At 47.0% G+C, this 27,028-nt stretch overlaps 14 protein-coding genes across 14 annotated transcripts; 8 read left to right on the top strand and 6 right to left on the bottom strand.

Annotated features, from left to right (window-relative positions):
* Positions 1–205: 205 nt before the first annotated feature.
* L199_008696 (uncharacterized protein) lies at positions 206–2,120 on the bottom strand (the record flags this gene model as incomplete). The annotated part of the gene is made up of 8 exons (XM_064894375.1): positions 206–249; positions 303–361; positions 424–493; positions 551–578; positions 632–813; positions 867–1,109; positions 1,174–1,713; positions 1,772–2,120. The coding sequence occupies 8 exons, from the start codon at positions 2,118–2,120 to the stop codon at positions 206–208; spliced, it is 1,515 nt and encodes a 504-aa protein (XP_064750447.1).
* Positions 2,121–3,265: 1,145 nt separating this feature from the next.
* Positions 3,266–4,539, top strand: L199_008695 (uncharacterized protein; the record flags this gene model as incomplete). The annotated part of the gene is made up of 4 exons (XM_064894374.1): positions 3,266–3,715; positions 3,816–3,958; positions 4,079–4,160; positions 4,246–4,539. 4 exons carry the CDS (start codon positions 3,266–3,268, stop codon positions 4,537–4,539), a joined length of 969 nt encoding a protein of 322 aa, XP_064750446.1.
* Positions 4,540–5,043: 504 nt separating this feature from the next.
* Positions 5,044–5,637, top strand: L199_008694 (uncharacterized protein; the record flags this gene model as incomplete). Its single annotated transcript, XM_064894373.1, has 2 exons — positions 5,044–5,351; positions 5,460–5,637. 2 exons carry the CDS (start codon positions 5,044–5,046, stop codon positions 5,635–5,637), a joined length of 486 nt encoding a protein of 161 aa, XP_064750445.1.
* A 519-nt stretch (positions 5,638–6,156) lies between these two features.
* Positions 6,157–6,818, top strand: L199_008693 (uncharacterized protein; the record flags this gene model as incomplete). The annotated part of the gene is made up of 3 exons (XM_064894372.1): positions 6,157–6,497; positions 6,581–6,723; positions 6,796–6,818. The coding sequence occupies 3 exons, from the start codon at positions 6,157–6,159 to the stop codon at positions 6,816–6,818; spliced, it is 507 nt and encodes a 168-aa protein (XP_064750444.1).
* Positions 6,819–7,287: 469 nt separating this feature from the next.
* Positions 7,288–9,099, top strand: L199_008692 (uncharacterized protein; the record flags this gene model as incomplete). Its single annotated transcript, XM_064894371.1, has 9 exons — positions 7,288–7,324; positions 7,450–7,465; positions 7,556–7,618; positions 7,709–7,767; positions 7,851–8,245; positions 8,344–8,463; positions 8,537–8,839; positions 8,911–8,994; positions 9,070–9,099. 9 exons carry the CDS (start codon positions 7,288–7,290, stop codon positions 9,097–9,099), a joined length of 1,107 nt encoding a protein of 368 aa, XP_064750443.1.
* Positions 9,100–9,433: 334 nt separating this feature from the next.
* L199_008691 (uncharacterized protein) lies at positions 9,434–10,934 on the bottom strand (the record flags this gene model as incomplete). Its single annotated transcript, XM_064894370.1, has 6 exons — positions 9,434–9,739; positions 9,858–10,230; positions 10,379–10,490; positions 10,611–10,713; positions 10,808–10,814; positions 10,894–10,934. The coding sequence occupies 6 exons, from the start codon at positions 10,932–10,934 to the stop codon at positions 9,434–9,436; spliced, it is 942 nt and encodes a 313-aa protein (XP_064750442.1).
* Positions 10,935–11,233: 299 nt separating this feature from the next.
* On the bottom strand, positions 11,234–12,436 carry L199_008690 (uncharacterized protein; the record flags this gene model as incomplete). The annotated part of the gene is made up of 4 exons (XM_064894369.1): positions 11,234–11,324; positions 11,397–11,499; positions 11,569–11,990; positions 12,114–12,436. The coding sequence occupies 4 exons, from the start codon at positions 12,434–12,436 to the stop codon at positions 11,234–11,236; spliced, it is 939 nt and encodes a 312-aa protein (XP_064750441.1).
* Positions 12,437–12,835: 399 nt separating this feature from the next.
* L199_008689 (uncharacterized protein) lies at positions 12,836–14,983 on the top strand (the record flags this gene model as incomplete). The annotated part of the gene is made up of 5 exons (XM_064894368.1): positions 12,836–12,887; positions 13,014–13,109; positions 13,164–13,523; positions 13,657–13,895; positions 13,976–14,983. 5 exons carry the CDS (start codon positions 12,836–12,838, stop codon positions 14,981–14,983), a joined length of 1,755 nt encoding a protein of 584 aa, XP_064750440.1.
* Positions 14,984–15,383: 400 nt separating this feature from the next.
* Positions 15,384–16,869, top strand: L199_008688 (uncharacterized protein; the record flags this gene model as incomplete). Its single annotated transcript, XM_064894367.1, has 8 exons — positions 15,384–15,446; positions 15,519–15,673; positions 15,764–15,954; positions 16,017–16,118; positions 16,181–16,241; positions 16,306–16,384; positions 16,457–16,559; positions 16,667–16,869. The coding sequence occupies 8 exons, from the start codon at positions 15,384–15,386 to the stop codon at positions 16,867–16,869; spliced, it is 957 nt and encodes a 318-aa protein (XP_064750439.1).
* Positions 16,870–17,273: 404 nt separating this feature from the next.
* On the bottom strand, positions 17,274–19,523 carry L199_008687 (uncharacterized protein; the record flags this gene model as incomplete). Its single annotated transcript, XM_064894366.1, has 5 exons — positions 17,274–17,509; positions 17,575–18,067; positions 18,132–19,045; positions 19,145–19,200; positions 19,267–19,523. 5 exons carry the CDS (start codon positions 19,521–19,523, stop codon positions 17,274–17,276), a joined length of 1,956 nt encoding a protein of 651 aa, XP_064750438.1.
* Positions 19,524–20,279: 756 nt separating this feature from the next.
* On the top strand, positions 20,280–21,521 carry L199_008686 (uncharacterized protein; the record flags this gene model as incomplete). The annotated part of the gene is made up of 2 exons (XM_064894365.1): positions 20,280–20,669; positions 20,829–21,521. The coding sequence occupies 2 exons, from the start codon at positions 20,280–20,282 to the stop codon at positions 21,519–21,521; spliced, it is 1,083 nt and encodes a 360-aa protein (XP_064750437.1).
* A 287-nt stretch (positions 21,522–21,808) lies between these two features.
* On the top strand, positions 21,809–23,468 carry L199_008685 (uncharacterized protein; the record flags this gene model as incomplete). Its single annotated transcript, XM_064894364.1, has 10 exons — positions 21,809–21,953; positions 22,019–22,152; positions 22,248–22,331; positions 22,400–22,618; positions 22,681–22,696; positions 22,756–22,865; positions 22,932–23,009; positions 23,081–23,141; positions 23,209–23,318; positions 23,397–23,468. The coding sequence occupies 10 exons, from the start codon at positions 21,809–21,811 to the stop codon at positions 23,466–23,468; spliced, it is 1,029 nt and encodes a 342-aa protein (XP_064750436.1).
* Positions 23,469–23,773: 305 nt separating this feature from the next.
* L199_008684 (uncharacterized protein) lies at positions 23,774–24,660 on the bottom strand (the record flags this gene model as incomplete). The annotated part of the gene is made up of 2 exons (XM_064894363.1): positions 23,774–24,314; positions 24,413–24,660. The coding sequence occupies 2 exons, from the start codon at positions 24,658–24,660 to the stop codon at positions 23,774–23,776; spliced, it is 789 nt and encodes a 262-aa protein (XP_064750435.1).
* Positions 24,661–25,035: 375 nt separating this feature from the next.
* Positions 25,036–26,649, bottom strand: L199_008683 (uncharacterized protein; the record flags this gene model as incomplete). The annotated part of the gene is made up of 8 exons (XM_064894362.1): positions 25,036–25,100; positions 25,178–25,404; positions 25,467–25,604; positions 25,732–25,907; positions 25,982–26,090; positions 26,157–26,235; positions 26,315–26,409; positions 26,498–26,649. The coding sequence occupies 8 exons, from the start codon at positions 26,647–26,649 to the stop codon at positions 25,036–25,038; spliced, it is 1,041 nt and encodes a 346-aa protein (XP_064750434.1).
* Positions 26,650–27,028: the final 379 nt, after the last annotated feature.

Below are 27,028 nucleotides of genomic sequence, written 5' to 3'. Positions count from 1 at the left end.
GGATAGGACGGAGCAACGGCGATAGCAGCCAGGGATCTCTTGTACGTAAAGCGAGCACGCTTCATACAACCCTGGATCCTGAGCTGGAATATATATATTTTAGAGATTGACTTTTTGGATCTGAACGATACGGACTGATCTATCTGAACATGCATTATTTATGTGGAAGAAGGATACATCTACGAAATGTCCCTGATGTACCACCCTAATCCCTGACAGTATATATACATTTGGCACGGACATGTCGACCTGACTCACCAGGAAAATCAGCTGCAAACCTTGACAGAGAAAGGTCGACTTACCGTAGATATAGAAAAAGAATGGCACTGGGGTCAGCGCCAGTCCCATGAATGCGAAAAGTCTGGACGTGTTATAGTTATGATCAATCTGTATACTCATTGATGTGTTTATGCCTTCACTCACGATGTTGCCCATTGATCACCCAAAGTCTCATACGCCTTTGGGAATGCCAGTGCGACCAGTCCAGCAACAGCTATATGTCACTTCTGTCAGCACGCGGGTCACTAGGTTGCAACGTCATCAGACATACCGTATCGGATCAGAGTGGAACCCGCAAGCTACAAAACAACATATTAGCTGAGCTTCCACACGTACTTGTCGAAGTGCTCACCGCTGAGGCTGCATAAGGTCCATAGGCATCGATAAGGTATTGAGTCGAGCCTTGAAAAATCGACAGTAACCCAATACCAAAAATCACACCCGATATCAACGGTACCCAAACGTTGAAATGAGGTCCAGACGTCCAAGCTAGCCAGAACATCCCGGCGGGGAAGAAGATCGCACACGCCATGACTAGAAAGGGGAGATGAGTATACGGAATATGAGCCAGCCAACGGTGAACTCACGAGGTACTAGTCTTTCCTCAGGTTCAACCTTTCCTTCGTGGATCCCCCTCCTTTCGATGCCTGCTTTCGCATCTAAAGCTAGTCTTTTATACCGGATGTAATGGAGTACATTGAACCCCATCAAGATGAAGAATCCGACCATGACTGGTATAAACGCCAAGCCTACAGTACGAGAGGTGAATCCATGTTGGAGGAAGATGATGGGGTAAGCAGTGAAAAAACCATACAGGACGATGTAGACGACTATGGCACGAGCAAAACCAATGATTAATTTAGCTAACATGAGCATATAGACGGTTTTACTTACTGGTCAGATACATCACGAAGAGCTGTATGATGGGTTCTTTCCCCAATAATATGAATGGCCGTTGCAGGTACTTGACCGTCAATTTATGTATATCCTGATCTTCTATCGGTGCTCTCCATACATCTTCCCCTGTAGTCAATCGATATTGTACGGCCTTGTATTTGATCAATGCCGGAGCGAGTGTCTCGGGCATGAACAAGGAGGACATTAAAAATGCTACACCATTCCAAATCGCACACACCCAATAACACCATCTCCAACCATATCCCGGAGCTTGTGAGACGAATCCACCGATGATTGGACCGAGGGTTGGACCGGCGAATCCAGCAGTAGTGAACAGGGGTAAAGCGATAGTCCTTAGTACTGGATCACCTATATCGTTCAAGGTTCCCCCGGAATTGGATAATGGCGCGGAAGACCAGAACCCGGCGATCAACCTGAGTATCAACAGTCCTGGTACATTGGGTGCTAAGGCTGAAGCTATCTCGAAGAGTGTCGCAAGCAGCATAGTTATCAGGTAGATTGGTAATCTTCCATACACTGGTGTACGATATTAGCCATCCTAGTGTTGCACAGACGCACAGTAGAACCCACTCACGCTCTGATAAAGGAGCCATAGGCATAGCACCTAATCCCATACCAACCAAGAACAAACCTGTACTAGCAGTAGCAGCGATCGTACTACATCCAAACTCTTGTATCATCCCTTCTTCAGCAGCCGAAGATACCGAACTCGCAAAGGTCAACGAGAGAGTCATGAAGGCTAACTGCCCAATGACAAACGTTTTGTACCATACCGACCAGTTTTTAGGATTCCGTTTGTCGTTCTCATCGAAATCCAAGTATATCTGTAGATGATGTGGGTTCTCCAGATCTTTCTCATGTACTGGTTGATGTGTCGGTTTGCCTGTTGGAGTAAACGATTTATACTGCAGGTAAGCCTCCATGGTTTGAAGGTGAGAAGGTGAGATCGGATCTGGGATTTGGCGGAGGAGACCGGATCGAAAGCTGGGGTGACAAACAACCTCCTTTCCTTTCTATCCTTCGTTTTGGTTTCCTTTATCCACTGAAATGCACGATTAACGATGGGGAGGTGGTGTGTAAGCAGTCATACATTGAAAAGACAACTTCTTCTACATTTCTGAATCATCTACAAATACTGCTTGTCTTCCTGCTAAATTCCTGCTGAAAGCAGATAACTTTTCATGTGTTATCACTAATTATAGATCGGTACCGCGGCCGTACGCCAATTTGCACCCTGAGCAGTAACAACCTCCGGTACAGCCGCCGCCGATGGACCATTGGAGAATCAGAAATAAAAGGTTCGCGACTTGCGGGGTGGCCTGAGATGGTGGTACTTGATTCTTTAACTTAGTGCACCGATACCGTTTCCTCTCTTGTGCGATGAGTGAAATCCTGCGGTATAGGGAAGATAGCGGTATCTTCTTCCATTGGTTGAGGAGCCTTCAACTCTTCTTCTGTATCATTCATATCTTAGATCGAATATTGATTGATCAACGCCCCAGTCTCAGTCGACTTGTTGCCTAGAGTGGGATGAACAGATCTCTGAGTGGGCAATCACACGATTGCACCATCGCGGATGATTGCAAAATTCCCGTCGACTCTTTATCGTGTGTACTCTGGCAACTATCGATTTGATAAGCCGTAACGTATGAACATTGGTGCAGCCCTCAGATAGTTATAACTACTTTCGACCTCTGACTGGTTCTTCAACTGCACAACACTCACGCCTACTTGATTCGACCGAATAGCTGGACGAGAAGACCATAAGCATGCTCGGCCGAAACAAGGTAAAACACCGTAAGTTTCGCAGTCGGTCTCGCGCCCTTGTGAGGCTTCCATGTTGCGGCCGCAGCCATTTATCTGATAAGCGATGCCCAGCCTCTCCCAACAGCGTCTTGATTGATGGGACTGCTATCGACAGTGCGATTCACACTATCACTGAACAGTCGAGACGTGTGATATATTATAAACATAGCCCTGTTTCGGCGAAAGGATCATCTAAAGGATCATCTGTCTTCATTTCGACTTTCCACCACTCCTTTTCTGCAAAATCGTCAACCACCCCATCATGAAATTAGCACTCGCCACTTCCCTCTCCCTGTTGGTAGCTCTGGTGCTCGTGACTTCGCGCTCCTCGGCGGCCCCATCAACCTCCAGCAGCAGCATCACCGGCAGCCACATGAAACCATCGTTTTCCAATCGGGTCATACTCATCCGACATGCTGAAAAGGGCTTCAGCCCTGCTGTTTCCAATCCAAACTCTGTCAATAGCGCGCCCTCGGACTCAGCAGTCTCATCGTCTAGGGGGGGAAGCTGGTGGAGCTGGTTATGGGGGTTCCCAAGTCGTCCTCCTCGGGCGTCCGCGCCGCTCGATCGTGGTCCACCCGGAGATGACAGGGGGAGGGGACCTCCTGGTCGAGGTGGTGGTGGTCAAGGTGGGCCAAGATGGCCTGGCCGAGGCAAATTTCCCAATGGTCTTAGCGAGAAGGGCAAGGAGCGGGCGCAGTATATCCGTACCGTGAGTTTCTGCCTTGATAGCCGAGGTTCTCTCATCATTTATTATCCCGTTGGTGCTGAGAGAAGGCTGAATTGCTTGTATGATACCATTTGGATGACAGTACTTTGGAAACGACTCGGAGTTTGACATCGGGTTGATATTCGCCGCTCCTCGGGAGGGCGAAGGTGAGAAGGAAGCAGAGAGAACTTATGCGACTGTTGCGCCGCTTGCCAAGGATCTGGGGCTGGAGATCAACATTGCATGGTGAGTGTACATCTTGTAAACGCCAATTCTGTGTACCATGCGAAACCACCGGACGACCATTTTCACTCTTCACTCACTGGAAAGATATGAAGGCTCACACAAAATCACTCATACAAACAGTGCCAACTCCGCAGCGAGCTGCATCTTGCAGTATGTCCAAGAATTCGCTCAGGCTTCAAACGCGGACATCCTCATCAGCTGGGTGAGTGCGCATGTCCACGGTTGCTTCTTGCTTCCGGCCTTTTTCTAGGTATGGCCCCTTTCTGACCACCTTTTTGTGACCGCAGAAACACCGTGACCTCAATACCATAGCGACCGCCTTGGGAGCTACGAACGCTCACCGTATCTACCCGGACGAGCGTAACGACGTAGTATGGATCATGTCCAATGGTCAAATTGTGGAGAAACGCTCTATGCACTGTCCCGGTCTGGACGACGATAGGGTCGACCAAGGGGATCCAGATCTCGAAGTCGAGCAGCCTAGGGACAGTCTATCGTGGACAGAGTGGTTGAGCTCTTGGGCCGGCTTGAAGTATATCTGGGGAGCTCAGCGAAAGGTCGTGACCGTCGATAGTTTGTAGACCTAACGTACATGTGCGATGGTCCAAGACTTGTTCATAGGTTTTCTAGTCAGATCTCTGTACATAAGATGGTATTTGGTTCTGTATACAATATTGCCATTCCACATGAATCGTTTATCACCTGGTCGGTCTACATCCTGACAGCTTTGATTTCTCCGTGTTGATGTTCTCAAGATATTACATGGAGCATCGTTATATTCATGAGTTGTGCGGCTGAAGAGATGATTGTTACGCCAGCGGCGACATACCATCAACACAAGCCGTGGCATATACAAAGGAAGCACAGAAGTCAATGTCTCCTTTCATCGTGAAATCAAAATGGAGTCAATTATCAGCATCGTCTCCTTGAGGGATGAGCCTCGACGATCAATAATCGAAAGATGGACAATTGCCATTATTCATGGTGGAAACAACCCCACTATAAATAATCCCACCCACTGACGGTTATTCGTGAGAAGTTCCGCAAAGTCAAATGTATTTCTCATCAAACTGAGAATCTCCATCATGTTTCGCGGTACTGCCCTTTACTTCCTAGCTTTCAACACCTTATTGGCTCTTGCTGCCCAACGAGAGAACATCAAACTGAATCTCGAGGGTACCTTCAGCTGCCTTGCTATCCAAGATGTCCTCGAAGGCGACAAGGGCGAAAGTTTATCGGTTTATCCCTGTGAACGCGATAGCAGGTCCAAATGGGACATCGATCTCGATGAGGGCGGACCAATCACTTTATCCGGAACTTCTTTGGAAGTCAAGACGATAGTGACGGATGGAGTTTATGTCAAGGTTGCACTGGACGAGCTCAATGATGATAAGTAAGTGCCTCACATCGACACAACCACAACGTACATATCTATTTGATGAACAACGTCAACGTCAGATGTATGGTTGGATTTGAGCTGATTTCTCTATACTCCAACCAGATGGCAATTCGCATCTGATGGAAAAATCAGATATATCGCGAACGACCTTACTCCCTGGGGTGGTATTGAGCAATGTCTGGGTCAACCACCCAAATTGAAGAACGGGATGACAGCCAATATTGGCTTGGTAGATTGCACTGACGCAGACAGTCAACAAGGTAAGCTTTTATTCTTTTGATGCTACCAAAAAATCAAGCAACTCTGCCTATGGTACTCGGCCGGTAAGAACTCTTTGCTGATTGTGGATCGCTCGACCCGATCAGTCTGGAAAATTGACGGGTAAAACTTCAGTCATAACCCCCCCTAATCAATCCTTCCTTGATTCCGTTTCTATTGCATATGATACTGCATGAATATACCTTCCTTTGTATATGTACCTCGTTTGAACAAGTAAGATCATCAATATTTGACGCATCGTAGGTTGCAAATGGAGTATAGTCTACCCCTATAATCCTTACTTGACCTTCCTTTCACTCGGTTACAAGCTTCCTTTCAACGCTGATCTGATTGCCTGACCCGATTGAGTCACCATTTGCATTATGAAAATCCTCGTATGTCTACTACTGTATCTTTATATGACAGTGCGTTTGGTAGTGTATATCGACAACTTTCCCACGCCTAACAATACGTTGGGAACAGATCATTTTCATCTTTTCAAATACACTGAAACTGACAGATTCGACATCAGCCTGTTAGAATGATCTCGACACTCGCTCTGCTCTCAATCTTGACTATCACCTCAGCATCCCCTCTAAGCACCCGGGAAGAGCACAAAAGTGTTCTCCTCAAGAACAAAGCCGATGACACTTGTCTTTACATCCCTCCCGGGGTACTCAACGGAGGCTGTAAAGCAGTGCACACTCAATCATGTCCTGGTGGAAATGATCCTGTCTTCTTGTGGGATATCAACATGGGAAAATCGGGAGCAATTCGATCTTCGCAATTATCTTTCAACCTGCAAGCTGATCCTAACGATTTGACGAACGGGGTGAACCTCATTACCGCCGAGAAACCGAAAGAAGGATCTAACCTACAACAGTGAGTCAAGTTCTATATGAGCTCTCCACGATATCACTGTGCATCCGGGGAAACGCCCACTGACAAGCTTCATGGTGATCCAGATGGACCGTAATGGAGAACGGCACAATCTTTTACTCCGATCACGCCAGCACAGAAAAGGCACAGCGATGTCTGTCCTTTTTCGATCCGGAGGTGATCATATCCCCATGTATGGAGGAGTCCAACGAGGAAGCGTCGAAACAGAGTGAGTAAAGTCCTCTTCCGCTTCAGTACCTCCCGAACAGCAAAAGTTGAGCTGACCGAGATGACCGTACAGTCTGGTCGATCGAGGACCCCTGAGTGGGTTTTCGGACTCTCTGAATGGAGGCTGAGACCAAGGTACCTTGTATTCCCTATATACACATCAAACCCACCGAGTTGTGAGCTTTGTTATGCATTGTCCGATGTGTCGATTGTTAAGAACGGAGCAACGAGCAACATCCTTTGTCTTGCCACTCCGACAGGTCATTACATAAGCGCCACGTGTTGTCGCCCACTTCGTCAATAATCCTCCCTCCTCTTCCATCTTCACCTTCCAGCTTTTACCTTTTACCTTTTACCTGCTCTTCATTCATCAGCTCCATTCCATTGTCAGCAGCACAAAAACGACCATTAGCTCCCTGGTATCTCACCGTCAAAGATCTGAAGCCTTTTGCTGTCCAGTATCTGATCAACAACGCAAATATCAAACAAACGTTCAAACCATCTCAACCCTCTTCCTTCCTCACTTTTCCCTATCGTCGTAGATCGATTCATCCGGTCCGGTATCATGCCTCCCCCCACTTCAGCCAGTAGGACCATCTTCGGTGAGTGAATGGTCTCTAGAATAGAGATGAACATCCTGTCGTCCACGGTCTGTCACGTATCACGTGTTCTCTTGTATTGGTAGTATCCCGAGCTGTCTTTACTGATGCTCATCTGCCTTATCTAGTCGCAAACATCCCCTAGTATGTCTTATCGCTTTGAGCCTTGATACATCGCCTTCCCCAGCATGTAAAGAGATGTTTCACTAACACCTCCTCAATCTACTTTCTCAGCGATGTATCGGAAGAACAGTTAGCGAATACTTTCTCGGAAGCTGGTCCAGTGAACAATGTAGAGTGAGTGCGAATCTACCATCTTGACATCAGTCATCGTCTACCTCACCTGTGGGTATGGACAGAGCTGATATAAAACGACAAACCTAACAGGATCAAATTCGACCCTCAGACTGGACGCTCTAAAGGATACGCATTTGTTCAATTCTACGGTATGTTGATCTGTCATCCCAGAAATTAACATGATTTATCGATCCCCACCCGTGCCATACTGACCCTCCCTTGTGCCCCATAGACGAAGCCACAGCCTTATCTGCCGTCCGAAACTTGCAAGAAGTGCCCGTGAATGGTCGAAACTTACGGGTGGAATTATCGACTGACGAGCCTGGACCTAGAAGAGGTGGAAGAGGAAGCAGAGGTGGTATACCCGGTCATCCAGGTGGTCCGGTAGGTAATGCTCCTCCGGGAAGTGGTGGGCCCGGCGGACCAGGCGGACCAGGTGGATACGGTAGAGCAGAAGATACCCCTCCAAGAGGATACGACGGTGCACCACCAGTGAACAGAGTGGATCTTTCGGCTTTACCTGAAGGTGCACCTCTACCTCATGGGGCCAACGCAACGGATAATATCAGTAAGACGTTGGCGACGGTCACTCCGGGTCAGATGCAGGATGTTATGGCTAGTATGAAGGTGAGTATGCTTTGTACCGGACTGCGATCCAGCCCTATAACCTCCAACGGTGGATGTACGATACTGATCAATCTCATGTCTTTCGTACATTGTTACAGTCTCTCATCACGACGAATCCAGAACAAGCACGACAGCTGCTCTCGTCGAAACCTCAACTCGCATATGCGTTGTTCCAAGCTATGTTATTGATGAACATCGTAGATCCATCGGTGCTTCAGGTGAGTTAGCACATCTCAGATTGGCTGCACTTTCGTGTTTTGTACTGATCACCTACATTGACAATGCATATAGCGAATCCAGCCTCTGCCAGCGACTGCTCCACCTCCTCCATCCAGTTACCCACCTCCTGCTCAAAACGCCTACCCTGCTTATCCACCCGCATCGTCCGGTCCGTCCTATCCACCTGGAGGAGCAGGGTATCGACCATCACCTCAACAGGGAGGGTACAACTCTGCTCCCCCTCCCGCAGCGGGCTACGGTACACCTTCTTACGGTGCTTCCACACCTGCACCTCCCCAACCACCTGCTAGTGGTATGGCAGCGTTGCCTCCTAGTGCTCAGCAGGCTTTGGCTACGTTACCAGAGGATCAGCAAGTGAGTTGAAGTCTACTTTACGAGACTTGGTCACAAGAGGCTGATGTGCTGCCTTTTCTCGCGACGATCAGCAAATGCTCCTTCAAGTGTTACAGCTCACACCGGATCAAATCAACGCTTTGGATGCTACTCAAAAGGCGTCGATCATGCAGCTGGTGAGTTCATCATTTCGTCCATCCGTGAGTGACCATGCAATGCTGACAGTCTGGTATGCTCCTGCTCTCCCACAGAGACAACAATTCCTCGGTGCTGCGGCTTAGGTGGACAGTAGTGATATAACAATATGATGGTTCATCATAAACCATAAGAAATATTGTGATGGAAAGAAGCAGATAGCGTGTTGAGCGTATATGTATATAGTACATCACTCATTGATCGCAGAATCGACCATTGGTATCAGAGCCTATGTCTAATCAAGATAGATCACATGCATGAATTATATATCATAAGATACGTTTTTGACTCATCAATTTGAATATAAGCAACCAACATCCATTCATCTCATCATGATATCTCTTCTCCCATTCTGTCTCACACATCTTCTGATCCAATCACGTCACTTTCCTCTGATGACGGTCATCTAAAATCCACCACCTAAGACTCATCATCATCGATCTCCTCGATCGTCGCCGCTTGTCTACTTCTCAATCCACCTTGATTGTTATTTTCAGAAGCTGGGTTGACTTGTACGCCCGTCGCACTAGCTTCGGTGGGACTTCCAGGTGATCCAGCAGGAGGCTCGCCTGCACCTGCAGCTTGAGCCAGTGCTTCGATAGGTTCCAGACCGCCAGCCGTGGGAGTTCTAGACTTCTTGGACGGGGTGACACCTCCCACGGCTTTCTTCTTCTTGGTCTTTTTCTTGGGCTCGTCGTACGCCCATCCGGGTCGGAATGAGTCGAACTGGTGAGTAAAGGAAGATGGGCATGAGCAAAGTATTTCGTGTGGGTGCAAATGAGATAGACAGGGGTCAATGGGTGGGATGTGGGAATAGTGATCCTCCAAGTAGAAAAGTACTCACAAATCCAACATCCTCAAACAAGTTTGGATAAATCCAAACAGCTCTTTTCATCGTCAACACGGTGATACACCAGAAGATCAACCTCACTATCGCCAAAACGATGAACAAGCCTACTAGAATCAACACCCCGATCGATAGGTACCATACACCGATACGTAACTTGATGGGCCAGAGGGGGAACATGACACCGGCCAACATGATGACTACCATCGCTGCTCCACCTAAGATCGTGTACAGCGGGGAACCGTCGTAAAACCATGTGTAGTAGGATGTCTCATCGAACGATTGTTGAGGGGCAAGTTGGAGGGTCTTGGGTGTACCAGACGGTGGGGGGACGGGTGCAGGAGGTCGGTCGGTACGAAGGAAGAATGCACTGCGGATGTGAACTGGGGTCAGTATTCAGCAACGAGGAGCGGAGAAGCAAGAAGGCAAAAGCGAAGTCAATGATGACCAATTGAATCGTAAGAAGAGGTCGTGGAGGTTTGGATATAGGCTGTAGTTGGTAAAGCTGTCATACTCACAAGGGCAACAGCTTTATCATCAATGCTTTAGCTTCCTCTTCAGTCTTGAGGACAGGTACTTTCTTCAACTTCTGATATTGAGGGGAGAGTAGTGTACGAATTGCGGTTTTACCTGTTCAGTTGGAGATGGGTACGAGGTGAGCAACATGATCATCATGAAGGGGATGATGTCCATCATAAGACAACAATCATAAAGTAGGATGTGGTAAGATCGATGAAGACGATGACCCACCTTTGAAGTAATCCACCCTCTTCCCATTCAATATCCCTCTTCTGACTTTTGGACCATGTTTACCTCTCAGGAACTCGACGACGTTCTTTAGCTCTTGGTCTGCCTGTTCATCAGAATACCATATTGATCAGTCATCTTTCCATTCTACAGCGAGCGAATGCAAGGTACAACAGCTGCAAGTGTGAGAAAGGACTGACTCGTTTCCTGTGAGAAGATCAATCAACGTTAGCTCGGTCGTCCCAGACCACCTCGCATAAACATGCTCAAGCCAGGATCCACTTACTGAGCTTCTACCACAGGCGTAGCATCTGCTGGGCTAGCCATTTCGATGGGTACTTTATGCTTGGTGGGAGTTGTGAATGAGGAGAGAGTGACGGGGAGGGATGAAAGGAGAAGAAAGGGAATTAATTGGTCGAGTGATGGTCGATGTCGCGTTGGCGGAGTGGAATCACAGGTGGTGTATCACTTTTACATGGTACTATACTCGTGCTTGCTAATTTATCATCATCATCATAACAGCGTGTTCATGCATGCATATAGCCAGGTCATCAGGAGAGAGGCAGCGTGCGAGACGAAAGACTAATGAGCGATGTATGCATATGCAATGCATTGTACGGCTATGATCACAACCTAGGTCTTCTGTTCTTGGGTCCACCTTTACCCTTTGTCAAGACGTATGCCAGCATGACAGTTGTAGAAGCGGATAGTGAGAGCCTGGAGGTAGTGCACATGTGCAATGATCAGCATGAATATACTATACATGAGCAGAGAGCAGACCCGACTCACCAGATAGCAGCATACTGAGCATGTTGATTCCTCAACTCGACGTGAGGGGGTCTACCCACCGGTATACCTTGGTTCATCAGCAAAGTCGGAGCAGCATCTGGGTCTATACATGAGATACCAGGATGTAAGCTCTGTTCATCAAGTCATCAACAAGCAGGAGACGAAAACTTACCATCAAAAGCGTCCACTAACACAGGTTGTATCCCCCTTGCTTCCCCTCCTGCATACTGCGTCATGCCCAATATATCCTTCCAGAACCACTCGTTCGTCCTGACATTGTTCGGTGGGGTCCAGAAATTCTGCTCACCAGCTCTGGTCAACATCCCCTCGATCTCGTAGGTGACCCCGTCACTGCCTCCATCGATATTGAGGCCAGGAGCAGGTTGTCGACCTTCTCGGATCGCCGTCGCTCGGGTGGTAGTAATAAACCCTCTGTTGACCAGGATAGTCGATCCGCTCTCACGCTGGAAGGGGAGGATGAGATGGTATCCTGGGAACCCATCCTTCGTCTGAGGACCTTGTAAGATCGGAGGTCCGATGAATTTACCTCTGAGGATCACTCGGCGGAAGGAGAAATCTGGTAGAGCTGAGAGGCTACGTTGTAAGATAACAGGTTGAGTTAGTATGTTCCTACTGATATGGGGCGTTTGACTACGGTCGATCAGATCTGACTCTGTGACATATACGATGTATGACGTGCAGAAGTTTTATACCCACTTAATATTATCAGGCAACAGCATCGGATCCTTCTGCAGGTTCCTATCCACCTCATCTATCAGATTCAACTTCCACTGTAGTCTCTGCAGCTGCCATACACCCAAGAATCCAGTCAATATCGGTACGCAGATCAACACGAGGGTGGTCGGTCGCAGGAGGTTGGATAGAACGGTATGTGATTTGGTGGTATACTTCGGTGGGACAGTGGTGGAGTTGAACCGGACGGATCGGTGGGGTATACGACGAGTGGGAAAGGTGCATCGTGAAGAGGGGATGATCGTCCGTCGCAGGGGTGATAAAAGGCTCAGTGTAGGTCTTGACATGGTGGTTTAGATGCTTGTGGGTCGATGAGAAGGAGTGGTATGAGTTGATTGAGATGGATTCATTGGAAGGTGGAGAGAGAAAATGAAATTGTAAGAATCGAATCAACCGATTGAAAGTGTAAACAACAACAGATCCATATCCATCTCTCTTTCTCATCTCCTCACTCGACTATCAACTATCAAATATCAACTATCAACAATGTCAATATAGCATCCATGAACCATCCACCCACTCCCAGTCGTATCGATTGGAACGGCAATACCCCTTTCAGCAATGCATTCAGCTCAAAAAGAACCACCCGATTAGACGACCCGGATCTCCCTCCGCTCTCTACCCTCATCAGTTGGTCGCATCGTCCTCAGGCCATAGCCAAATGCTTCATCAGTGATGTGTACAAGATGCGGGTGGTGGTGCAGCAGGGAATGGAGGGGATGATTTATGCTTCGAGAGGTGAGTGTCGTTGCTGAGGATCTGCGCAATGAGAAAGCTTCATCGGAAAACCATTCCGCTTCGAGGTTACCTGCCACTGATATCAGCGGAAAGCACGCATGCTGACAACTGTAGTATATCTCTTAGATGTATTTCTACTCGATCGCTTCCCATGCAGAATGGTACAGATGGTAGCATGGGTAGCAGGAGTGGACCACAAGGATACATCCATGACCATAACCCGTGAGTCATGTCTCCAACTTCACCACCGTCATATGCTAATGATCCTTACCGCAGTCGATGATGGAGATGGCCAACACGTCTTACCTGTGCTACTCCGTCTATCACCCATCGCTCATACCCACAACTCCAGCTCTTCTCGATCCAAGTCCAAAACAGATAAAGCCGTTTTCGCACGAACCACATTCGCTACTCTGTCCGAGCGTGAGTCTCGAGCCTACGCAAAACGCAAAGCTTATGAAGAGAATTGGTCAAATACCAATGGCTATCCCAAGATATTTCAACGTAAAGATATAAGAGTAGGAGACACCGTCAGGATTATAGGGAAGGTAGACGAGTGGATGAGGAAGAAATCGGATGGGAGTGGTGAATGGGTTAGACAGGTCGTGGTGGATGAGAATGCTGGTGGGTTCATATGTGAGTTTGCATTTTTTGGTGTGTGAATATAGCCTTTGGGCGATGGTCTGGGCAATGGGAGGGTCTCATGGCGATACGTCCTGTATCTCTTGTGTGCCCAAAAAGCTCTGCCTTGCTGATGCTCCGTTCGCAGCCATCGTCGATCCCGATACTCAATATACTCATACTTCTCAAGTGGACCATCTCCATCAAACATTATATTCACGTCCATTCACCTTACCAGACTTGTCGATTTCTAACAAGACTCCACCGATATCACCCAACAGAGATACATCTGTATCTCGAGTCGGCCCCAACATGTCTGATGGTCTTGGCACGACACTGACTAGTGAAGCGCCTAGCGAATTGAGTATGATCGATGCCGAGCCAGAGGTCAGTGAGCATCCTTATCCCCAATTGTTTATCTCTGTATTCTTCTGAGGATTCCAAGCTGACAAATACCATCGACATAGCTCCGAGACCCCACTAAACTACGCTCGTCCCAACTTACAGACCGTACTTTCCGTCAATACATGCTTGACCATATGACTCAAGAGACGATCAAGTCGATATCTAAAGCTCAAGAAATCGGCCCAGAGGTGTTACATGGTGAATTAGGTCACTATCTTACGGAATATAGAGATGTTCAAGATGACCCTTCGACAAGTGGTAGATCAAGAATTTTGGGTAAAAGTTCCAGTGGATCAGGTGTATTTGCAAATAGCACCAAGGTCAACACGCCTTCCTCATCAACATCTATAGATCACGCGACCACTCCTACGCAGAAAACATTCATATCTCGGAAAAAACCTGTCAAGTCTACCTCAACACCTTGCTCTCTTGGTTTACTCAGACCGTTCACACCATCATCCATCTTAGTCGATGAGCGATTGAGCATCTTGGCTACACTGGTGGTGAATAATGAGATACGCAGAGAGGAACGAAGGAGACGACGGAGGATAAGGGACGGTACAGCGACAAGGAAGGATTTGTTGGTTGACAGAGAAAGAAATACGTCTACCAATGGTGTGATGATCGATGAGAAAGAGAGAAACAAGAAGATTGAGAGATTGGTCTCATGGGCGATAAGGAATGTATCAGAGGAAGGTAATTTGGTTCAGGTCACTCTCCCTCCCACGACAGCACCATCTTCGACGAAATCTTCCAGCAGCAATGGATATGTAACACAAGATAGATATGGTTATTTGCCTTTACCTAGTCAACTCCTCTTACCACTGCTCATACCTCACCTCCTGGCAGAAAGGGATCTACGCAAAAACTCGATCAGAAGGAAGAACGATTTCAAGTCTGTAAATGGGATGACGGTAGATGAACTGACGAGTGTGATGAGGAAGTGGGGCCAGGAAGGGAGATGGGAGAGAGTAGGGGATTGGAACATCGAGGATGCTCTGGAGTATGGAGTGGATAGAGGAATATTGAGGAAGGAGGGGAAAGGTTATTGGGTGGTGGAGTCGATGTGATTGTGTACATTATCCATCATTGGTCTGTTGTGCTTAGTATCGTCCATGTCCATATGTACCTCTGTTGTACTCTGTATCATCGTATATACCATGCATGTTTCATTGTTCGAACACCTGAGACGGCCTTGCGATTATAGTCGTGATCGATTTGCCACTCGTCGTCATCGTCATCGTTGTTGTCGTCACCTCCACCTGATTTCGTTTCAATTCAGTTTACTCTGTTTCCTCCTCTGCACCTGTTAGCATCTCATCTCATTATAGTCCATAGTTCGACATATCATACACGGCCTAGACCAGATATTCACCGATCATCGTCTCGACAACAAAGCATACATCACGGGCTGGCGTTAGCAACTCCATCAACGATCACGCCAAGTCAATCTGTTCCGACCTCATCACCATGGACTATTCCAACCTTAGAAAGACTCTGCATACACCAGGATGGTCAGATGCTCAGGAGAGGGTATGTCCAGTCTCAACTATCTATGAAATGTCCCACACCATCGCAAGCTGACCTTATCTCGTCAATGCTTAGACCATTCTCGAACCCTACACCTACATCTCTGCGAACCCGGGTAAAGAGTTCAGGGGAAAGTTGATAGACGCTTTCAATGTATGGCTGAAAGTCCCAGAAGAGGATTTAAAGGTCGTCACGAGGATAGTGAGGATGTTGCATAATGCTAGTTTACTGTGAGTATGCTTGATCTTGAACAGCAAACGATCTCGTCGATCGATCATCACATACAGTCCATAGCTAATTTTTCGTATGGGTGCAATCAGGATGGACGACGTAGAGGATAACTCGGAACTTCGACGTGGGCTACCAGTTGCCCATACCATCTACGGTATACCGCAGACCATCAATACGGCGAATTACGTCTATTTCTTGGCTATGGAGGAGCTGTTGTCGTTGAGAGACACCAGCTCAAAGGGGAAGAAGAAGGACGTGGACGTGGTGGGATTAGTGACAGGTGAGTGAATGACTTGTCCGGTGGTCGTCCGCTTACCCTCATACCAATCTAATGACCGTCAGACGAACTGCTTCATCTTCATCGCGGTCAGGGCTTGGATCTGTTTTGGAGGGATACTCTGACTTGTCCGACTGAGAAAGAGTACGTGGATATGGTGTTAGGAAGTAAGTCCAGCGGACGCTACTTGCAGACAATCAGCTGACGTAAATCTGATCGATCATCACAGAAGCAGGCGGATTGCTCAGGCTAGCAGTGAAGTTGATGATGGCCAAATCAGAGTCTGAAGTGTGAGTGGATGTGTTATTGATAGATTTTATGCATCGAAGCTAATCCTATTCTCACAAATTTTAGTGACTATGTACCACTTGTCAACTTGATATCTGTTTGGTTCCAGATCAGAGACGATTACATGAATCTCCAATCGACAGAGGTGAGCTAACCGTTCAAACCGTAGGGATCCCACTTTTAGCTGATACCATTGATTGTTCGTATTTTCGACCAGTACGAAGCCAATAAAGGCTACTGTGAAGATCTGACTGAAGGCAAATTCAGTTTTCCCGTGGTTCATGGTGTACGAGCAGATGACTCCAATCGACAGATCTTGAGTGAGTACAATTCTGTCACAAAAGATTATCCATCCAGATCTTCATTACACCTCCTTTCCCTCTCACATGTCATGCAGCAGCTGACTAAAGTAAAATTATCACCACAGATGTCTTACAGAAGAAGACGACCTCGGTATCTTTAAAGAAGCACGTGGTTGATTATCTTCGAGACGAAACGAAGTCTTTCGATTATACGAGAAAGATCATCATAGATCTGCAGAATCAGATTCAAGATGAGATAAGGGATCTAGGTGGTAATAAGTATTTGGAGATGGCTATCAAGTCGTTGGCGTTGAAGGAGGATGAATGATTCGGGTTATAGCCTGTTGCACCCCTGCTTCATCTCTACAGTTCCGAGACCGCACACTCACCATACAATGGCATACAATGATAACGAAGCTAGGAGATACGTGTTGACAACGATAGAATACGAAAGAGGGAAGCAATTGGACTGTCGGTTTATCATCATGATGTATCAACTTAATTCCAAAGTCCTGTGTATTTTGTAATAAACGCAGCCACCTTTACTTATCATTGTCATTTTCGAATGAATCAAGATCAAATCGAGCATGCATTCAATCTACTCTGTTATTCTATTGATATTATAAGTTGTAAGAGCCTAAATATGGTGTGTTTTCTAGAGATGGTGAAGAGGAAGCAACGGAATGATGGCAAGGGCGTTGACTGGTGAATATTCTATCCGACCTAGCCACCTTAGAGTCTACCTTCAGCATGTAATTTCTCAGCCGCTTTAGCTTCAGCTTCTCTGGCCTTGGCGGCTACGACCTCGGGAGCAGTCTCGTCCTCGGACTTCATGCTGATGACGGTATCTTCGACGGCGTTGTGTCGATCGTCCAAAACATAGTTCTTGGTGAAAGCACCGAAGATCAAAGAGACGAACGAGGTGAGTAAAGCGGCGAGGTATAAGGGTTTAACAGCTTCATCGTAGGCTATGGTCAGACCTCTCATCAGCGTATGTCGGTTGACATTCTGAGCCCATACTTCTCCTACTCACCCTTGACGATCAATTCTCTAGGTTCGGCAGCTCTGGCAACGTAGATCGAACCGAAGATCTCGGCGAGAGCAGTAGCATTGTGATTGTAGTAATCACCAACGTACAGTTCGAGCATTTGGGGTACTCGTCTGTTCCATACCGACGCGGCGATAGCAGAACCGATCGCACCCCCAATGGAAGTCCACAAAGCCAAAATGGAAGCGGCAAGGGCCAAATCGTTGTGAGGCACGGAAGCCTGAGAGGCCACTTGAGAGGAGATGACGGAGATGGCACCACCGAGGGAGATCATCACTCGAGAAGAGACGATGACGGCGTTGGATCCGTTACCTGCTACGGAGAGGTAGTTGAGACCCATACCGATGATTCGGAAACACAGTCCGGAGATTTGGAGATACTTGAATCGATGGGTGTATCGTTGTATCAAACCTGCTGGAACGGCGAGACCACAGAGACCGACGGTCAAAATGTTAAGGATGTAAGTGTAGTCTTTGGACTAAATATATCAGAGCGTACTGTGAGCTATAATCTGGAGAGTCCGTATTGGAAGAGTGACTCACATCGTAATCTCTAGCAACCCAGAGCCAAGAAGACCAATAAGCATCGGAGAGGTAACCGGAGAAGTAATACATGAAGTCGATACCGACAGCGCAGATGAAAGTTCGGTTGAAGATTCTCAATGGCATGATAGGGTGAGAAGCGAATTTCCATTCCCAAATGATCGTGGCGATGAACAGGATTCCACCGACGACGAGCAAAGCGATGAGGGAAGGGTTCTTGTACCCGCCTGCGGCAGTGGTAGACAAAGTGAATGGGGTGAGGATACAACCGAATGCGAAGCCGAGTAACAACAAACCGACAGCATCGATCTTTCTAGCGTAGTCGATCAAGATGGCGGTGTAGGTTTTTCGAGGAGCGTTCACGTTGGCAAGCACCCGTTCTCGAGCGTATGTTGATGAAGCGAGGGATAAAGCACCGAGTTTCTTGGCTCGTCGATCTGCCCACAGAAGGATCAAGACAGAGGGGGTGACCACGGCGGGGATGATGATGCAGAACATTCCGTATCCCCATCTCCATCCATTGACAGTAGTGTAGGCACCGATACCCTCGGCAATATCACCAGCAACAAAGGCGAATGGGATGTAAGGAACTGAAACCAAAGCGTTGACCAATCCTCTGTATTGCAATGAGGTGATATCACCGAGTAAGATGGTTTGAGTGAACGATAGAGCAGTGTCTCCCAAAGTGGAGATGACTTGACCGCCTGCGACATCGCCAACGGAATTGGAAGCTGCTATGACAATGTACCCGATGGTGTAGAAGACTACTCCAAAAGCGATGGCAACGGGACGTGACCACAGATCGGCAAGCTTAGCAATAAAAGGTTTGGCCACACCGGACATGATGGACGTGATGACGCTGATCGTTCCGAGGACAGTGTGTTCACCGTACGCAGAGGTGGCAAAGGCGGTGTCTGGGGAAGCAACGAGGGTGAGCCATGAGACGAGAGATGGTGAATTGTCGAGAGAGGATACGGGGAAAGGGATTGTAGAGCGAAAAAGAAGCAACTCACAAAGATACGTGGTGTTCGAACTCAAAGCATAAGCGCAAGCCAGAAGACCGATAGATCTGTGAGCAACCTCAACAATCAGTTCTTTGCACCCTCGCCATACCACGACCAGAAGCTAAGCTTACACCCATAAGACCCAAAGTTTAGCACCTTTACCGAAGACCATGTAGAGAGCTTCGATCTTGGCTACACCGGGGTATTTTTCGATCGAGCCTATACTTTCCTTGTCGGATCGATCATCTTGGGTGGAAGAGTGGTTCTCTGTGTCTGGTAAAACCGTCTTAGCTTCTTTGTGGGTGTCAGGTAAGTCGGTATCGGCTCGTGAGAAGCCTGGTCGAGCGTCGAGGGTGGGTACCTCGGCTGAAAGTCTTGAGGCGGCCATGGTGAGGAAATTGACCAGTAGGTTGAAGTTGGATAAAAGAGTTGGATGGATAGGAGAAGAAAGACAAATGTACTGTTGTTGTACAACCAGTCGATATATATAGCTTGACCTCAACCAAGAATCTTCTCAAAACGAGATGAGAAGGGAAAAAAAAAAAAAAAACACCTCGTTGCTACGAAAACTTCTGTGGAGCATGTTTCTCGGTAAATCTCTGAGGGTGACAGAAGAGAAGAGAGCATGACCTGGCAATGGCGTGGTGATCGAGAAGGCAGGTGTGTGTGACCCTTTCAAGATTTCCCGATTATCTTCTTGACATCTCTCGTATCTGCTTTGCAGCAGATGGGCAGCCGTACCTTTTTCAGTGGAGTAGACAGATTTATAGATAAATAGGCGCTCTGATTATGATAGAACCGAAAATTTGATGGATTAAAGGATTGAATTCGGCCGATATCAGATAACAGGAGAAATTTTCCTTATGGGTACTTCCTGTGAGTTGGTATCGTATCTGATAAAAAAACAACCCACGAATTACCCTTAAAAAAACAGATTCGGGTGGATTCGGTCGTAATCACTACGTTCTTGCGACATCGCATGGTTCCTTGAATAAACCAGCAATTCAGTGAATCGAGTTCTTGGCGTCTAGTCTCTTTTCCCTTTTTCGTCAAAGCACTCACACTCGTTTAAGTAGCCTCTAGACTTGAAGGCAATGACCACAGTAGCTATATAGACGCTTCGTCTCTAACACCGCAGGATAAGATGTCTTGCTTTCGACCGATACCCAGATTGGTAAGCCCGAATTTACAGGGACAGACGATCACTCGCAGTTCCCTTAGTACCTTTCGTATGGGAGCTGTCTCCAGACCTCTACGAGTAATTAGATCCGATACCAGGAGAGACCATACCTCCTCCGCGTTCATCGACGAGTGGTCATGCAAACTAACGACTGGCGCTCCGAAAGTCAATTACGATACGGTCGATATCGACCGGATAAGTCAACTGCGCAGGATCTTACCCACAAGACAACAACAATCTAGGCTGTATTTGGAAGATCTAAAGGAAGATGAAGATTTGGATCCGTCCTTTCATCTGGTTTTGTTTAGACCTAAACCCATATTGAGAGATTTGGGTTTGGATGGGACTAGTACGGTCAGTGAGAATCAAGCTAAGTGGAGCATTATGGCTTCGTCATCACACATCATACATCATCCTATCTGATCTGTCATTTGTGAACTTCGTGTTTGTTTCATTTCGGTCGAAGGGGATGATCTAGTCTGATACGTCGGTTCCACCGGCGCGCCAAAACAGGAATACAATGCTCCACTACCCTATACTCGACGGATGTGGGCGGGAGGCTCGATCGAATGGTCCGCTCTCAACCGTTCATTGAAAGTTGGGGAAAAGGTCACTCAGATTGTGAATGTACCGAAAGTGGAATTCAAGAAGGATATGGTTTTTGTGAATCAGCAATTACGGATTTATCCTGGTACATTCAGCGATCAGGAGGATTACGATGAAGATGGATGGTCAATAAGGGAGATACGTACACATGTGTTTAGGAAGGAACCTACTACTACCACTCCCGCACCCGTCAGACCAGCACCAACACCATCTGAAGGTAGTGGTAACATACTAAATCGAGACAACTCAGATGTGACATTCACTTATACCCCTTCATCCCCATTGTTGTTCTTCTATTCCGCACTCACGTATAACCCCCATAAAGTGCATTACGATCATCCATGGACGATCAACCAGGAAGGTCACCCGAAACCATTGGTTCATGGGCCGCTGACAGCTACGTTGTTAGTAGAGCTAGCCAATTTGAACAAACCCAGTGGGAAAAGGTTGAAGATGTTCAAATATAGAGCAACGAGTCCTATGATCATTGATGATGAGATCGAGCTCATAGGTAATAACACGGAGAATGGAGAAGGAATGGAATTGGTGGCTGTTCAGAATGGTAAAATCGGGATGAAAGCTGCCATGGAGTATCAATGATGATTAGATAAGATAGGTTGTTTTTGGTTTGCCAGTAGATCCACCTTGTATCACATGCATGGGGAGTGATCGTCCTCTGATAACCCTTGATCCACGATACACACGACTGGATACATGAGACATCCCGCTGCTGGCGTCTAGATAGGAGGATGAGTGAAGAGGATGGAGAGGTCTTATTGTTCACTCAGGGAAATTGGAGTGGGATGGGAGCATGACCGAGGAGGAGCGTCTCTTGGCATTTCGTACATCCATCTATCCAGACGACATCTCATCTTAATTGATAAATCATGTCAAAGATACTGTATACATCTACCGGTGTCACGAGAACAGCTCAAAACTTCCTGACTTCATCATGTAGTCATCGACCACATCGACGTTTGTTATCCTCGGTGGAACTGAGAACGCCCGTGTCCAGAAGAGCGATGCTGTATGGTGAGTCGATTCTCGTTGATCTCTACTACCTCTCTACCATGAGCTGACAATGTATGCATGCACAGTGCCATGCTCTAATCCACGTATGATCGAAAAGTCCTTTACTAGTCCGGCAGATTCGATAGCATATGATTTGGAAGATAGCGTCGCTCCTGGAAAGAAGGATGAAGCTAGGAGGTTGATCTCAGAGGTGTTGAACGTGAGTTTTGCTTCTATCTCTCGATCGTATCAGTAGGTGTAAGTATGTATAATAATTAGACTGTGGAGAGCATATCCGCTGAACTATCATCTTAGGGTGACAGGCGACCAAAAGGAGAGATGGTAGCTCGTATAAACGCTATTGGAACAGGATATGAGGATGATGATCTGAAAGCGGTTGTACGTGTCTCGTCTCTCCTTTTCCAGTTGTCATACTACTGGGATCACTGATACCCCACTTGACTTAGCTCCCTACAAAACACCTCCAGGCTATCGCACTACCCAAGACCAACTCACCCGACCACATCTCATATCTTATCTCACGAATCAACCAACTTGCACCTCCTCAGAAGCGGACCGGCGGTGATCAACCGATCAAGATTATAGCTATGATTGAAAGTGCAAGGGCGATGATTGATATTGAGCGGATAGCGGGTAGTGGGAAAGGTCATCTGGATGCTCTGTTGGTGAGTGAGATCTCTTGCGTCATATAGAGGTTAGATGGGGGTATATTGACTTGAGTGGATAGTTTGCTGCTGAGGATTGTATGTGTTCTCATCCCATTCTCCCTCTTATCGAGATACACTGATGTTTGGTGAGACAGACTGCGCCGATGTCGGCCTGACACGTACACCCTCCCGGGACGAACTACTCTATCCACGATCAAAGCTTGTCACCACGGCCAAAGCATTCGGATTACAGGCTATCGACTTGGTAGGTCTCATCCGTAATACTTATCGCAGTCGATCGACAAGCTGATGAGTCTGTTTCAATTTATAGGTATGTGTGAATTACAAGAATTCCGATACGCTGAGGGAAGAATCAGAAGAAGGCAGAAGGCTCGGATTCGATGGCAAGGTGAGCGAGGTGTATCTATCGATAAGAACCGCAGGCTGGACAGTACTGATGGACTGCTGATTGGATCATAGCAAGCGATTCATCCCAATCAGATAGACATGATCCATCAATCCTTCTCACCAAGTGAACAAGGTGGGTCCATTTCGCGATGCCGTCCTGCACAGATATCTCGCTTGCTGAATATTATTCCATTGCTCAGCCATCCTGAAAGCAGCCCGTGTCAAGTTCTCTTTCGAGCTCCACGATAAGCAAGGTAAAGGTGCGTACACCTTGGACGGACAGATGATAGATGCGCCGGTGTACAAGCAGGTGAGTGTGATGTCGACCATGAAGATATACATTATCGTGACAAATTTAGAAGCTAACAATTGGGAATGGGACATATAGGCGATCAAGGTGCTGGCTAAGGCTTATGCGGCTGGATTGAAAGTCCCGGATGTACATTTGGAGGATATATGATGGAGGAAATGTAGATCCTAATGGTCAGCATATATTATGGCAACATCTAAAAAGGATGTATGACTTTAGTCTTGCTAGAATACATTCTGAATATGTCGTATACAGTGGATGGGACAGGGAAAGACCCAATCTCGCTGGACAGGTCGAGTAATCTTGATGATGATGACACGATGCAAGTAGATTTTGATGACTGCAGATACCATGTACAGCCCAAGTTTCTCACCAAGTCATAAGAACAACTTGATCCTCACTATCTTACATTCTGACATATCCTTCTACATTTACTCAACACTGTATAAATCTGTTCAATACCCCTGCCGATCCATCCACCTCTCCACCTGTATCCTACTACTCTCATCCACCCCATCCATAACCTCAATCTCCACGCCTTTCCCGCTCCTCCCAAACCATCCTATCTTTTCATCTTTCGGTAACACCCCATGCTCTCTTACCAGTCTATTAGACACGCTCAACTCTCTGAGTGAAGCTTGGTTGGACATGACCAATATGGGGAAATGCGGTTCGTATTTGAACATTGGCCATCTCAACTTTGAATTTTGACGTGGTTGGGGATCTTCATCTGGCATAGGATCGATAAGTACCAGTCCAGACGAAGGATGATCTTCTATATATGCTTGAGCTAGCAGGGTCGATACTCCTCTAGCGACCAGGATAGGCGGGAAGGGGATAGCGAGTAACCGTATTTCAGTTGATAACGAAGATATCAAAGGGGATATGGATGTTTCCTCAGTATCGAGTTCAGAGGAAGGTGAAGGTGGGATGGTGATATCAATTTCGATCGAGGTGTATCCTTTCTCTGAGAACATGGATGACCATTCGATCCATCTGCGACGTCATGGAAAGACATAGTATTAGCGATACGAATGATATTATGGTGATTCGCACGTAACCAATGAGTAAAAGAAAAGCTTATACCAACTCACTCTCCCTCTTCCTCCACACCTTGTACCTCCGCACCCTTCATCCTCAAAAACACGACGGGATATGGACTCTCCCTGCTAGCTGCTGGAGAAGGTTGTCTGACTAATCGTCTCGTACACTGTATATCATTTTTACCCGGGGTGGAAGTGCCGAAGAATCTCAGGGGTACGATGAAGCTGAATCCTACTGAAAGGGTGAGAGGTCTCAAGGGTTGGAGGACATGTCGTGCTCTGGAAGTGAGGAGTGGCATGGTGGAATGAAGGAATACAGGTTGACAGTCGTCAAGATTAGAGTGAGATGAACACATAAGTATAGTGATAGAGGATATCATTTATCATCTAGAGTCATGAATCGTATCGTTTATCTGATATGAGAGTGGTAATTTAGTGACGTCATGCTACACCCCCACCCACATTCATGCATGATGACAATGTCAAATAACACATAAACTATATACTCGTATACCTTCAATATATATGCACAAGATGAAGACATGTGGACATGCAAACAAGTAACTCTCCTCTCCGACTGATGTGTCGGGTCTAGACGAGTACAAGGGGAAGGAAATGAAATTGGTCCAAGGCAGAAGAGAACTCGATGTGACATGCTATGAATCCCGAATCGCCTAGTCCTGCGTTTGCCATAGTCCGTAGGACTTGCCTGGATTGGTCTGCCAGAGACGGATCGTACCTATGTGGATGATCGGCGTTAGCTTGTTGTCGATACCACACAGAAGATATCGTCTAAGCTTAGAAGTACCAACTCACCATCTTCACTCCCACTCGCGTAGACCTCGCCATCCGGACTATAGCTCGCACAAAGTACAGGTCCATGATGTCCCTTGTACACCTCCTTCTCCTTTCCAGAGTCCAGATCATACACTCTGACCCACGGATCGTTTGTTGATCCAACCACAAATCGATCTCTGGCGAAGGGGTGGAGGGATGCGGAGGTGGGTGGGTGGGGTAGTTCGACGGTGACAGGTGGATGTTGTCTAATATCGATTCGGAGTATCATATGAGCTATGTTCTTGAATGATACTGAGACCCAGCTCACCTGAGGATATCCAAGAAATGCACCTTCTTCCCAGCGGTAACGCTCAACGTGCCACCTCCATGAGCCAATTCCATCGATGTGATGGATTCTCCAAGATCTAGTTGACCTGTTTGACTCAATGTTCGAAGATCCCACCATCTGAAAGGATCACGCAACGTGTTGGTCAGCCAGAGCTCTTCTATAGAGTAGAAATAGATAAGGATGAATCATGGACAACTACCATGATCCAGATAAACAAATATGCACGATAATGGCAAATACCCACCTAACCAATCCATCCTCCGAAGCACTGACACCCATCGTCCCACCAGAACCCTCATCCCATACCAGACTCCTGACAATCCCATCACAAGATAGTCCATCGGGTCGGCTTCCAAGTATCAAAGGTTCAGCATCCGGTCGACCTAGATCAAACAATCGGATCTTCTTTTCGTGACCACCCTGTTCAAATAAAAGACAACGGTAAAATTAGCTCGTATGTTTCTCGGTCAATCGCGATGAGCGATATTACTCACCGTCAATAGGTACTGAGGGGTCTGTTGTGGGTTGAGAGCGACCGATCGTACTATATGATTATGCGAGAATGTGTGAAGCGCTTCACCGGAGTTGCAATCCCATATCTTACTGAATATACGAGCTCAAAGTATCAGCATATCTGGACTTAACGGAATAAGAGGAGATGGTACTCACGCTGTGAAATCAGCACTTCCAGTTACTGCTTTTGAGGTATCCAACGATATCTTGGAAGACCACACGGCTCCCTTGTGACCTATCAGTCGTACATGACGTTATGACGGAAATTAGCTGTATGATTACACACGCGTTGAGAATGAATCCCCCAAGCTCACCTAGGAAAGTACCTATCCAATCACCCAACCAACTTCGTAACATCGGATTACCATCTTTACACGCTGATATCAGTAGGTAAGTTCCGTCGTCGAGTCTAGCCAAGTATTGGGAAGATCAACACAAGCTTTCCCTTGGTAGATAGACCAAGAAGACCTCGATCACGGATTCAAACGTTCACTCACAAGTTGGAAAACGATAGATGGGTCACAGGTCTAGTATGACCCGAGCATAACAGAGGTTGTACCTTGACAGCAGCATTATTATTCTGATCTTGAGGTGCAGGTGTGTTGGAGTGAGAGTGAGGGTTCGAGTTGTATCCGTTGGTGTATGACATGCTTAAAATCTATATAACCAAAAGACTTTATATCGTGTTCTGTTAGACAAGGTTGGTGAGATACAATAACCAAGTGGGATTCGGGTATGAGTATGAGAGTAGCCAGAGCCTATTTGAAGTGGAAATGGGAAGAATCGAGGGTTGATGTAGGATGAATTGATGGAATACAGACGAAGAAAGGAGTCGAGAAGGATATCGTCGTTGCCCTCTAGGCAATAGTGATGGTCGATTATGTTTGAAGGGAAGGGTAAGTTACAGTAGATAGCAGAATTGCTGCTGCTGATTCAGGAGATATATGTGTAAGATGTACAGTTGGGTTGATGATTGATTGTACGTTGATGATTGTTCTTTCTATGACAGTTCGAAGTGGAGATGAGAT

Source organism: Kwoniella botswanensis, chromosome 3 (genome assembly GCF_036426115.1).
Source record: "Kwoniella botswanensis chromosome 3, complete sequence".
NCBI lineage: Eukaryota > Fungi > Basidiomycota > Tremellomycetes > Tremellales > Cryptococcaceae > Kwoniella > Kwoniella botswanensis.
Note: the sequence above shows the minus strand (reverse complement) of the source record. Positions and strands in the feature narration are given on the sequence as shown.